Here is a 13,777-nt window from a genome sequence, read left to right as displayed (position 1 = left end):
AGGGTTAATAAATGAGTGCTACCTGGGAGAGAAGGAGCACCCCAGGGTAATAGCGGAGTGGGAGAGTGGGGATCATCTGAGTTGCTGTGTCTCCCACACACCATTTATAAGATGCATCAGGATGTTGCAGGGAGTCAGGCTCTATGGAGGAACGAACACCACTGGGCAAGTTTCAGTGAGTGTAGCAGGTTAAGGGCACCATGCGTATCTGTGGCCAGAAGAACAACATATTTCCTTCAAGACTCCTGCCCCTCCAAAGCCCTGCCTGCTATTGGTCACGAGCTTATAATCAACAGATAAAGTGGGGAAAATATGGAATAACTTCCAATACAGGTGTCAGAATCTCTTCAGCCATGAAGGAGGAAGCTGTCGTGAAAATGCGGGCATGAACTCCGAAAGATGTTTTGTCTGTCAAAGAGAAAAAAGCAGTATAGGAGACAGCTCCTCAGCAACAGAGCAGTCCCTGAAGAGGAAATGTTGCCTTATGACTGGGATTAAGCCCTTCAAAGAATTCTTCAAGGAGAAACCATAACTGTGCCACTGAAACCCCTCAGATTGTTGAAATAAACATTGAAATGGATAACAATGCATGTGTCACCCCAGGAACAAGACTTGCAAGAAGAGTTTTCTACTATTGACATGCTCTGTGGGGTAGGAAGAAAAAACATTCTTGTTCTGCAGAGACACAAAGTTCATTGGATACTGGTAAAAAGCTTGGTGGAGGGAATTCCCTGGTGGTCCAGTGGTTAGGGCTTGGCGCTCCCACTGCCAGGGGCCTGGGTTTGATCCCTGGTCGGGGAACTAAGATCCCACGAGCTGCACTGCCAAAAAAAAAAAAAAAAAAAAGTTTGGTGGAACTCGAAGTGGACTTCAAAGGAGAGAGGCGAAATGGCATAAGCTCTGTACATGACATGAACATCATTTCCAGCAGCACTATAGGAGACAGAGGTTGTAGGATACTGTGGGCTTGTGTTTTCCCATGAGAACTTACAACAAGCGGTCAGAGCTCCTCTTTTCTAATAAAAGAAAAACAAGCCTTTCTGAATTAATGCTTGAGAAATGTTCTTTTCCTGCTGTCTCAGATTTAGCCCCTATATGGCCTTTGATGAAACAGTATATTCCTGTGAGCCCACATTCAACATTTTTTGATATGTTTGATCTATCCTTGGCTTCTACAGAAGATGAAGAGGATAAGCTTAGAGAGAGAAGGCAGCTTGGTATTGAAAAAGAGGTTGATCCCCTTCCCGATGCACAAATACATACGTCTGAAGACGCTGCACCGGTTAATTTTTTATATAAACTGGAACCAAAGTCAGCTCCTAGAATGACTGAAATCAATCAGAACAATTCTGCAATTTCACAAGCTAATTGTGACTCAGAAGAGGACACAACCACCCAGTGTTTGCAATCACGCAGGCAAGGGCAACGTCAGGTATCCGGAGACAGTCATGCCCATGTTAGTAGATGGAGAGCTTGGGAAGTCCATAAACAGATTGATTACATACACTGCCTCATGCCCAATTTGCTTCAGATTACAGGCAATCCCTGTCACTGGTGAGTGATGAACCATTACGAAGCAGAGCTGTTCTGGAAGAGAAACCTGAAGGCCCATTTTTGCTCAGGGACTCTGCGAAGAGTCCTCTTTTCTGTGATCTTCTGACGTGACAACAGATCCCTGCCTGCCAAAATTGAACAATGGAATCATAACCTTAGTTTTAATGCTCACGACCCTTAGACAATTCATTCCTCCCCTGCAACAGGACTTTTGTGGAACGCTTTAAAGATCCCAGCTCTTGCATGTTTTTTGGACCGTTGCTTACTATATCACTAAATAGGACATTGTCTTTTAGGCCGCAATATAACTGCCATGCAGTCATCTGTAGGTGCACCACATATGATGGTGGTGGGCTCCCTTCCCATCAATGTTACAGGATTTTTTAAAAGAGAGTCATTAAAAACAAAAAGTTAGAGTTCGCTGGTTAGATTGAGAACCAGTCAAGGCAAAGTAAACTCTCCCATCCCCAAAGGGCATTCCCTAGATCTGCTTTTATGTGCGTCAGAGGGTACACCTATAGCAAGCACACATATTAGTGTTAGGCTTCTTCAGTACAGTATGTAAGCTTAGTGTTAGTATCTGTCAGACGTGATCTACTGTTACTTAGATAAACGTGGTGCCTATTGAGACAACAGAGGATAGAGCTACAGGTGTTCAGTAAGGCTACAAAAACATTTAGTTGATTTAGTTAATGGGTTTTTAATGGCTGTAGTAATTGAGTGAGGCAACTCTGGGGCATTTGCTGTGAAGAATTCTATTTCTTACTGAAGAATAAATAATTATTGGATGAGTGTTACAACAGTGTGACTAATGTTTGAAATTACCATTTTTCTAAAAATTTTTCTATAAACTTTCAAAAGTAGCAATGTTTGTAGTTACTATAAATCAAGCTTTGGAAGTCCCCAAAATAAAGACTGCTTTCCTTTAAGGAAAAAAAAAAAAATGCAATTTTCTGGCATGAAGGCATAGTGCATTTCACTTAAGTGTTGCTATAGTTTATACTCAGTCTCCTTGTCTGTTTTGTGAAAGGTACTGTTGAGTAAACTGGATTTCTGTCAACTCCCTGGCATTTCCCTTAAATTTATTAAATCTGAAGAAAGGATACTGGAAATAAAGTTGTAGGCCTGGCGCTTCCTAGAGGGCCGAGGCCAGGTGTGGGCATCCAGCAGGGTTCCCAGGTTGTTTATCTCAGTCCTTGAGAACAAGAAATGCATGTTGGGATGGTGGTATTTTAGATTTAATCAAAGCACCCTCTAATTTACTAAAGGAAAAGTTCTATAACTTTGGGAGGTAAGAATCCCTCCATTACTAAGACAAAGCCCATGCTTTCTAGTAAAACAAAAGAAACACCCCAGAATGTTAACAGAACTTATCTCTAGGGAATGGAAGTACAGGAGATTTCTTTTTTTTCCCCCCTGCTTTTCTGTATTTTATAGATTTTCATTAAAGAGCAACTATTATTCTTACAATGAAAAGCTGTATTTTAACAAATTTATAAGATAACACAAAGTTAATTAAAGCATGAGGCTCCTTTGATTATATTAAGTCCAATATTCAGAGCATTGGATAGAGTTTTTAGAAAGACTTTGTCTCAATTTGGGGGGATAATTAGCCCTATACTAAATGATGCTCTAGTCTCACCTAACAAAGCATAAAAGTCATAGCTGAAGTGATCAAACTGTTTCCAAGTAATTTAACCATTTCCCAGAACAAAACTCAAGATTTTTCTTGGTGCTTACTCAGATGGACACTTGATCCACAGTAGCTGTGGCCCCGACCCTCTGCTCATCCTTGGTCCATTGGGAGTCTCGTGTTTATCCCACTTAATCTCAATGCCCAGCTCAAATGTCATTTCTTCTCAGTAGTTTTCCCTGACCCACATTCTTTCTAACCCTTCCTGTCATCTGTATTTCTATAGCACTTTACCTCTCATCATTATCACCTTTTCATTTAGTAGGCATGACACTCTCTCCCCGCATGTTTGTAGCTTGGGAGCTCCTTGAGGGCAGATATCATATTCTATTCATTCTTTTATCATGGTGTGGTAGATTAAAAATGGCCATAAATTATTTTCCCTTCGAGAAGTGGAGTGTATTTGCCCTCACATTGAATCATGGCTGGCCTTGTCACTTACTTTGATCTGTGGAATGTGGCGGGTGACACGCTGCCTTGAGCTGCTGTGTGAAGTCCAGGTACCCTCCCAGAGAGACTATGTGGAGAGAGAGGTGGCTGCCTGGCCACCCTCCCGCTCTTCCAGCCATCCCAGCTGAGATGTCAAGACTTGTGAGTAAACCCATCTTCAATTTCTAGGTGAATCTCTAGATGACTGCGGCCTCATGAATGGGCCTAGCTAAACCCAGCCCAGATTGCAGAATAATGAACAAATACATGACTATTGTTTTAAGCCACTAAATTTTGGGTGGATTGTTATGCAGTAATAGATTACGGAAACACAGAGTATCTGGGGTATGGTGAGTCTTCCAATAAGTGTTTGTCGAATTAAATTTATTTTTGTATTTATTTATTTATTTTGGCTGCACCATGCGGCATGCGGGATCTTAGATCCCCGACCAGGGATCGAACCTGTGTCTCCTGCATTGGGAGTGCAGGGTCTTAACCACTGGACCACCAGGGAAGTCCCAAATTAAATTTAATTGTAAGAGACTTGATGGGTAAAATTGGTCCAGATGACCCTCATGGTCCTTTTTAGCACTGAGATTCTATAATCTCAAGACCCTTAATGACCTGGGATTATGCCATTACTTCCTTTATTTCTACCTATAAATGAGAGTTGAATCTAGATGCAATATAGTTAAGTCCTTGGGCATCTTAGTCCATTTGGGCTGCTATAACAAAATACCATAGACTGGGTGGCTTATAAACAACAGAAATTTATTTCCCACAGTTCTGGAGGCTGGGAAGTCCAAGATCAAAGTGCTGGCAGATTAGATGTCTGTTGAGAACCCACTTTCTGGTTCATAGATGGCTGTCTCCTTGCTGTGTCCTCATATAGTGGAAGGGAGGAGGGATCTCTCTGAGGCCTCTTTTATAAGGGCACTGATCCCACTAATAATTGTAAGAGTGACCTAATCACCTCCCAAAGGCCCCATCTCCTAATACCATTATCTTGGGGATTAGGATTTCAACATGTGAATTTTGGGTGACACAAACATTTAGACCATAATATTCCATCTCTGGTTCCCCAAACTTTATGTCCTTCTCACATATCATCAACTCAAAGGTCTGAGTCCAAAGTCTCATCTAACCGTCATTTAAATCAGATATGGGTAAGATCAAGTCACAATCCACTGGGCTTTGTGACATTTAATGTATTAATATTTAGAGACAGCACCTAGGGTCACCTACTTTGACCAATCTCTTTTCCAAACCTAGTTTTCTGCAGTTCTATTGATTTCACTTAATTTCTTATATGTGAAAATCATGCCCCATAACCCATTTACTGTAGAACATAAACTACTTTTGAGATTTTTTTCAGTAATGGAGAAAAATACTCTTTCAGATCTGGCCTATACTAGTTTTTTAGTCTTTAAATTTTTTCTCCAATTTCTTATTAGAGATATAAAATCTGCAATGATGACCACGCAATGAAAAGTGAGCTAACCAATCCAAACCATGGCATTTTGTAAAGTTTGAAACATCTTAGAATTTCAGGCAATCTGCATTTTGGAAGAAGACTCAGCCTTTGAATTGTTACTCACTTTACCCTTTCTTTAATGCTGAACTGTTTACAATCAACTGACCATTTTTCTTCATCTTACTATTTCAGGAGGGGATGGATGCTATGGATTTATGGAGAATATGCTTTAAAGATAGACTATAGTCCAAGCATCAGGTTGGTCTTTCTGAGGTCATGCATGAAAATCAAGATTTAGCTATGTTGCAGTTATAACAGAAAGGTCCGAAGTCTAAACTCAACCAGAGTGTCAGAAGCCATTGGTTCTGTGTTTAAAGACCTTCCTCTGATGGAAATGTGGGAATGGAAGGGAGCTGGAGCGAGAGGGCGGCAGCCCACAGAAGCTGGGCTCTCCGTGCACTTCCTAGTCTCCTGTTTTAAATATGAAATGTTTTCTTGGTTCTGAAACATTTCTATGCTTGTTCCTGCCACCCTGACAGCCTGGTTTGAACCAGTTTCTGGTTGAGACCTTGGTGCCATGGTAATCACCCTTAGGCTCCATCTGGCTGTGTCCCTGGGTGCCCAGCTTCTGTACTTACCCATGGTTACCACTCTTGGTCCCCCATTTGGTTCTGCCCTCCTAGCAGTCATTGGAACCTACTTTCAGTCTAGCTCTTTCTCATCCTTCAGATGCAAGGTCATTGTCATTACCATAGGAAGAGTTTCCTTGACACCCAAGATAGGTTCAGGTCCTCCTGATGTATGCCTTCTTTGTTTCCTGTATTTTACCGTCAAGGTACTTATCACAATTTATAATTATCTTTGTCATCTATTCTGCTTATTTTTGTGTCTTCAGCACCTGGGACAGTGGCTGGCACATAGTAGGAGTTCAATAAATGTGTTGAGTAAACATGAACAAATGAAGCTTGTAACTTGGGCCCCCACCTCTTTTAGGGTACAATTGTATATGACCTTGGGCTAGTTACAAAACTTATGTCTCACTTTATGCATGTGTAAAGTAGGGAGGGATAATATTGTTTTCTTTACCCCACAGTTTGGGGTGCTGTGTATATAGCAGATGCTTAGTGAATGTTTGTAGAATGAATAAATGCACCTGTTATCTCTGTGATAAGAGACACTTAATTTAACAAGTATTTCTTTCATCTAACAGGTGAGAGAAGTTGATTTTCTAAGCAAGGGGAATCTTGTTTACTGAGTGGGAAATAAAATTCAGTATTCCCAATGCCTTTGCCCAGGGGTTTATATTTCTCTTCAGGTTGTACCTTAATACTAGATTTTTTTTAATGGAGGAGGGGAAATTTCTTTAAATGAATTTGGACCAAACTAGTGATTTGATTGACTTTTCCAATTCCTAAGGGGTTTGTGTCTGTCACAGATTTTAACTGTTTGGTCCACCAAGAGTACAGATTCTAGACTGCCCGGATCTTAAAAACCTGTAAGAAAGAAGCAACGGTGAATGTGAATCTGAAGACCAGTGGGAGTTCTATAGAGCTAACATTCTCATTGGGTGGTACAGCTTATTGGCCTTCTGAAACACCGTCAGGATAAGATCCTGACCTTGGAGTGATGGCAAAAGTGCTTATAGCCTACAAGCCTTCACAGGCTGGCCTAACTTTTTTTTTTTTTTTTGCCACACTGCACGACATTTGGGATCTCAGTTCCCCGACCAGGGATCAAACCCGCACCCCCTTCATTGGAAGCACAAAGTCTTAACCATTGGACCACCAGGGAAGTCCCAGCCTGGCCTAACTTAACCTATTTCCCCCTGTATCAGTGCAGTGAAGATAACATATAAAGTACAAATGCTACACAGTTTTTCTTGTTCTTGCTCATCTCTTCCCCCGCCCCGTGTCTACCTACTTCTGGAATTTCTTCCACCTGACATTTCCTTCAGCATACAGAATACAGAAAAGGGAGAAGATGCAGGAAGGGTCCAAATGTAACTAGAGTTATGTATTTTATTTGAGCCTCATCTCTTTAGAGAAAGGGGAACACAGATGAGAGGAATAAGTTAGAGATGGTCTGAAAAAAAAAAAAGCACAGAGGTGAGGGGTGTGAAGAAGGAAATCCTTCAGTGGAACATCTGCTGAAGGTGAAACGAAGTGAACCTGGATAAGGAATTCAGAGATAATTCTTGGTGTTTAGTATTGTGATCTGGGAGTGAGATCCCAGCGCTGAGGATGGAAGAAGGCCAACGGGTGGAGGAGTCCCAAAGCAAGTACTGCTAGTTTGTAACTAGCCTACGTCTCCAGACCAAGTGGCCCCATTTGGGTGGGGAGGATTTGCTGAGGGAATCTGACCCCTTATTCCTAGCTCATCTCCAAGGTATCCTCACTGGCGCTGCTCTGGGATGTAAATGAATTCATAAGCTGATGCCTCCTCTCTACTGACTGTGTCCTAGGCTGAGTCTGAGGTGGGGACTGGGGAGTAATAGACTGATACGGAGGTTAATACTGCTGCTGAGACCTTGGCCTGGATGTGGGCTCAGGCTTGGTCTCTGTCTCTGGATCCAGCTCAGATTCAGGCTCCAGCTCTGACTCAGGCTCCATCTCGTGATCCAGGTCTAGGTCCGGATCTAGCCCAGTCTCTTGTTCTGACTCCTGCATGGGATACAGATCAAAGTCTAGCTCTGATTCCTCCTCTGTTACTGGGTCCTGGAGTATGGTGAAGGCTGGACTTTTACTTCTGGGGGCTTCTATAAGACGGCTGCTCATTTTATGTTTTGATTCTTCTTTCTGAAATACACACAATTAGATGGGTTAAAACTTCCCAATTAGATTTAATTTTTGAACAGTCATGGAATTTCAGAATACAGTAGGACTCAAGGTACCAGAAAGCATGGGTTCCTGGCAAAGTAGAAAATATTTCTGGCCTAAATTTGCTTTTCATCTTCTTTGCACCCTCTGGTTCCTCAGTTACTTACCATGCTTCAGGCTCAATCAATCCATAACTTCCAACTTCTCTAGTTTTTCTAGCCAGCCTGGATTTCATGGTCAACCATTTAAATAGCAGTGGTCTTGTCAGCATTCCTGGACATCTTGTCTTCTTGATTTTACTTGTCTTTCCAAGCCCCTAATGTAATCCTCGGCAAGCCCTTCATGACCTGGCCTCCTGCTATCTTCTTTAGCTTTATCTCTGTCTATAGTCCCCACCTTTTGCTCTAGCCATAGAGTTAGACTGGCAGATCTTTACGTCTGCTAGGTCATCAGTTTTATTTTCCATCCCAAGGGTAGTGGTGGTGGGGGATTCTACAGGGATAGCCAAGGGAGTATTTAAAATATTTATTAATTGGTATGGCACTGGCACTAACCAAGCCTGCTGTAAAAAGATCCTTGAGGCCTCTGCTGGGTTGGGTAACCCCTCTTCAGTTGGGAAAGGATCCTGAATGACACCCAGATGCTATGGCAGTGTGGGAACCTGGGACTCAGGTTTACTGCTATTTACCAACTGGTAAGGGAGCCTTTCAACATTTCAAATTCTGGGACAGCCACACTCAGAAACCTTTCCTGGACGTTGCTCATCTCTATCTGATTAGGTGTCTCCTCCTACCTCACCGCCACACCACTCCCCACTCCGATGCTTCACATCATCCAACCTTGTCTGTTTCTGAGTAGGCTTCTTGTATCACTGTCTCCGATTCGTCCACACTTAACTCGGAGGACTCTGGCAACTTCCTTGACAAAGCAAACAGCACAGCATCGTGGAGGGTGAGGAACAGCTGGGCCTTGGTGATGCCAGCATCAAAGAAGTCATTCTTCTCAAGTGCCCTGACCACAGAAGCTACAAACCAAACCGGGAACACACACAGGGTCAGACACCTGGGGAGGAGAGGATCCAGGGTACAAAACACAGCCCTGTTCATAAGATGAAGGATACTCACAGTGACACCCTGCAATAAGCACCAAGATGTTGGCGTTTTGGAAAGCATTGAACATCTGGGGGGGAGAGAGTAAGCCAGTTTTAGAGATCTTCACACTCAGTAGAGGAAAGGGCCTTTTAATTAGCTGAGTTTTAAAACCTCTTTGGTCATTCACTTGTCTGGGGTATATGTACCTTTGCATCCCCACCCCATTCAGCTCTGTAAACATTTGATGAGTGAACTGCTTTATGCCAGGAAATGCCTGAAGTGCCAGAATACAAAAGAGAATCAGATGGTCTTGTGTGGGATGGGGAGTGACAGGGAGGGTTGCCCATGGTCTTAAGTGGGGAAACAGTTCACATAAAGAGATAAATGTTTACATGAGGACAGTGCTAGGATAGACACAGGCACAGGTGTGATGGGGACACACTGGACGGGCCTCATGAACAATCGTATCTTGGTATTATTGCTTAGTGTTTGCACGTGACCCCCTTCTCTCTGGAGTCCACTAAGCAGAGGTGGCAAAATGTGGCCCAGAGATGGTCAAGTGATATAGTTGGGAATGGTATTCAGGAACCCTGAGGATCATATTCAGAGCTGCTCTGCAAAGTTGTATTTGAATTTAGTAAAACATCAGACACTGACCTCAAGTATATACTTCAGCCTATATATATATATATGCTCTGGAGCTATAAATCTTAACGTTCAATTCAAAAGAAGTCACCACTCACCTTAATACTCTAAGACCCAACAGGTTCCAACCCTGGGCACTAAGTTGGAGTGTCAAAAGAAACAAAACAGACAGACTCTACTTCTTTCACTACCAAGGGGAAACAAGAAAGTCATTCTTGATCATACAGTAAATCATAAAGTTATTTGGTAAAGAGCCACTATAGACATACTCTAAATGACAAGCAATGGGAGATTGAAATCCTATGAATTAAGAAGAAGCTTAAATGGAGTGGTTGTCTCTAATAAGAACAACTACTGGGATTTTCCTTAGTGGGTTCAAGTTTTCAATTATAAAGTAAACAAAACATAATGACTTCCTCCAACAAGGCGGGATAGAACAAAGCAAACAGCACAGCGTCATGGAGGGTGAGGAACAGCTGGGCCTCGGTGATGCCAGTGTCAAAGAAATCATTCTTCTCAAATGCTCTGACCACAGAAGGTACAAACCAAACCTGAACACACACAGAGCCAGACACCTAGGGGGAAACCTGCATTTTTAAAGTGTGAGGGTGTACCGTGAATCTCTGAAGGCTGCAAAGTTAAGGTGCCAGACATTGCCTCAATGATGGGGCTGGAGCAGAAAATCATCAACGTAGGCCAGGTTGATGGAAGGGTCATGCCAAGGACCAGAACATATGGTGCCTCCAAAAAATGGAAGATGAGAGGAGAGAGGAAAGCTTGGCCCAATTATACTACAGAACAGGGGGAAGAGTGATACAAAGTCAGAGGCTTTAAGTTCCAGTGCTGGACAGGCCCCTTCCTAACTGCGAGCCCAGGACTCTTAGGGGGAAATATGGCTTGTCTCTCAGGGCTGTTGTGAAAACTAAATGAGATAGTGTATATAAATGTGCTCAACTCAGTTTGGCATGTAAGAGGCATTCGATAGTGTAGTCAGTGAAATCTAAAGCTACAGCTACAGTGTAAGACTGGGAGAAGAGAACACAGCCCAGTAGTACAACCTAAGATGGAAAAGTCCCAAAGATAAGACACTATCAAGTATATTTGAGCCTGCAAATGGAGTGGGGGTGGGGTGTTGGTGGGGAGAGGGTCTCATGGATGGGAAAGCCCTTAATGTAAATCTCTTCTAAGCCTCTCATTTTATAGATGAGGAAACCAAGACCCAGTGCAATTTATTAAGTTACCTCGGGTCTGATGGACAGTGAGTGGTAGTAAAGCCAGGACAGAGCACACATCCACAGACCACCAATCAGAGTTCTTTCTGCTATGACAAGCTTCCTATTGCCTTAGACCAAAGAGGAGCTGGACTCACTTAAGACAGAATCATATTCACTTAGGAATAAGACGTAGGATAAAATATTTATAAATATTTTGTTAAAATGGAATCTGAGGATACAAGAAGGAAAGTCAGCCAAAGGAGCATATCTCAAAAAAAAGTTGTGGGGGGGGACGGACAGTGGTTAAGAATTGCCTGCCAATGCAGGGCACACGGGTTCAAGCCCTGGTCCGAGAAGATCCCACATGCCACCGAGCAACTAAGGCCGTGTGCCACAGCTACTGAGCCTGCGCTCTAGAGCCCGTGAGCCACAACTACTGAAGCCCGCACGCCTAGAGCCCGTGCTCCGCAACAAGAGAAGCCACCGCAGTGAGAAGCCCACGCACCACAACGAAGCGTAGCCCCTGCTCGCCGCAACTAGAGAAAGCCCGCGCGCAGCAACAAAGACCCAATGCAGCCAAAAATAAATAAATTAAATAAATTAAAAAAAAAAAAAGGTGGGTGCAGTTAAAGCCAGGAAGCAAGTGGGTTCAGGATGTGTAAACCTGAGCCATCGCCAACAGGAGCAAGAGTGACATAGAGGACTAAAAACTGAGATAAGCTGGCTTGAAAAAAAAAGACACTGTACTTATGAGACATTAAACAATAAAGTCAATATGGTTAGTTGTGCACCTAAACTGTCCATATTGTACAAGAAGGAGAGAAATGAAATCTGTCTGAGAAACCAGAAAGTGGGAGAGAAGCCAGGACTCAGGGAACACAGCTTTGAAGGAAAAATCTTTCCTGCCCTTTTCACCCAAAGATGCAGGCAATGAAGAAGGAACTGGGGAAGATCCTTACAGGTACCGGACCGGGCGGCCCCACGCTTGGGGTGTCATTTCATCACAACTTCTTCAAACCTGGGTGCCTTTTAGAGCAGCTGAATAGTGGAGAATTCCTTGTGAACTTTCTTCTGTAGCATTTGAACCTATTCCTTGACATTTTTTGTAGCCAACTCCCAGGATACGCTGGGAGTTACTGGGTGTGGCACAGATTGCTGTTTCAATGGTGTTAAGAGTTTCCTATTTTTCAGTCCTTGAGAAATAATATGCCATGGTTAGGGAACCAACCCTAGTTTAGTAAATCAGAGTTGCTTCATTTTCTTTTTATTCTGGTTGATCTTAAACTGTCTTTGGTGCTCAAGTTCCTAGTGGCCTAGGAGTCACAGAGCAGCTGATCAGTGACTAACAGGATTCAATCAGGATCAGGGCTGGGATGGTGGTGGTAGGAGGGGATCAGCGTTCTTGTGAAAGCCTCCTTAGTACTTACCTGTCTTAGTACGACCAAAGCCTGTGCATCCACAAGACGTACCATGGAGAAGTCCAGGATGATGGTGTGGATGCTGGATAGAAGAGATGAAGTCGAGTAAGGCAGGGGTGTTCTACCCCCGACCTGAGTTTCAGAAGCATCAGGGAGTGTGATCGACATGCTCCTAGAGGGGTCATCAGAAAGCCAAACTTTCTCCACCTCCTTATAGTTTGGATTTCTCTGGGATGTGGAAGATGTTATGTACGGCACTTGGTCATCGGACATAGTCTGGCTTGTGTCCATGCTCTTGAAATGTGAGCAGCGGACCAGGTTAATGGAGGACGAGTCGAGGCCCCGTTTACTTTCAAATCGTTCTGTGTAAACAACCTGGGATGACAGAGTTAGGGGAGGACTATGATAAGACTCAAACAAGGCAGGAAGCATTTGCAACTATGCTGTTTCTATCTACTAACTCACTTCCCTCTCTCTTGGAAAACTCCGCAGACTATGCATTATACCTTTTTTCCTTAGATATCTCACTGTCACTTCCAGCTTGTGACTAAAACCACGTTCATCTTTCCTGAGCCACCCCCCCAACTTCCCCACATGCATCAATGACATTATCATTGTCCTAGTGAGCCAGACTTTAAATCACCTTTGATTTATTCCTTTCCCTCATCCCTGGATTCTAATTAGTCTCCCGCACCTACTAGAACTTTGAAGTATTTCTTCCATCAGTCCCTTTTCTCAACACCTCCTTCTTTTATCAATGAAACTGTCTTCTGTCAGACTTCCTTAAGGAGACAAAAGTTACTTGAGTGTGGCTGTCTTTACCTTTCACTCCTTTCATGCTCCTAATAGGCCTATGTTGCTTAAGGACAGTACCAAGCACCGGGAATACAATGGCATGAAAGACGTGAATGCTGACTCTGCAGTCACAGGGACCAGATTCTACCTGGGGAGAGGGCACGTGTCCATTTAAAGGATGAATAACAACCTAAATGGACAAAAACTGTAAGGTACGTGGGAAAATGAAGAGTTCATTTGCTAGAGTGGTAGACTTTGGGGTGATGTTTCTTTAAGAAAAATCTGTTCTAATGATGTTGCTTGTGAAATAAACTTTAAAAATAGAAAAAAAAATGTAAAGATTAAAACTATACAAGGTAGTATATATTGTATTGCTAAAAAAAAAGTGGTGTGGACAAATGATAATATTACAGTTCAACGGAGAGAGGTGCTCCCCAAGCCTTGACAGTCACTGAGGCCAGGCCTTTGGGGGACAGCTGAGCACTGCCTCAGTGTTGGGGAGATACAAGGTCCTTCAGGCAGAAGAAACCTCTGAGAGCCTCCCCTTTCTCTCCGTCTACTCTATACTCTGTCAAGAGCTTTCACAATCCACTCCCGCCGGGTCCGCCTGAACTTACTGCCCAGGCCAAGCCTCTTACTCTGAGGATC

General features: G+C 43.2%; 1 protein-coding gene and 1 pseudogene across 1 annotated transcript in view; one reads left to right on the top strand and one right to left on the bottom strand.

The window, feature by feature from the left end:
* Positions 1-301: 301 nt before the first annotated feature.
* Positions 302-2,009, top strand: LOC132374016 (suppressor of cytokine signaling 5-like; annotated as a pseudogene).
* A 5,173-nt stretch (positions 2,010-7,182) lies between these two features.
* The window catches only part of SLC26A8 (solute carrier family 26 member 8), a 67,499-nt gene continuing 60,904 nt past the window's right edge, over positions 7,183-13,777 (bottom strand). The window contains exons 18-21 of the mRNA XM_059938821.1: positions 12,344-12,709; positions 9,091-9,145; positions 8,806-8,990; positions 7,183-7,945 (exon numbers count right to left, since the gene is read on the bottom strand). Coding sequence (XP_059794804.1) covers positions 7,658-7,945; positions 8,806-8,990; positions 9,091-9,145; positions 12,344-12,709 — 894 coding nt within the window. The 3' untranslated portion in view covers positions 7,183-7,657. The remainder of the gene's footprint in view (positions 7,946-8,805; positions 8,991-9,090; positions 9,146-12,343; positions 12,710-13,777) is intronic.

This window comes from Balaenoptera ricei, chromosome 11, assembly GCF_028023285.1.
Source record: "Balaenoptera ricei isolate mBalRic1 chromosome 11, mBalRic1.hap2, whole genome shotgun sequence".
In the NCBI taxonomy this organism is placed as follows: Eukaryota; Metazoa; Chordata; class Mammalia; order Artiodactyla; family Balaenopteridae; genus Balaenoptera; species Balaenoptera ricei.
This window is presented reverse-complemented; position numbering and strand designations above follow the sequence as displayed.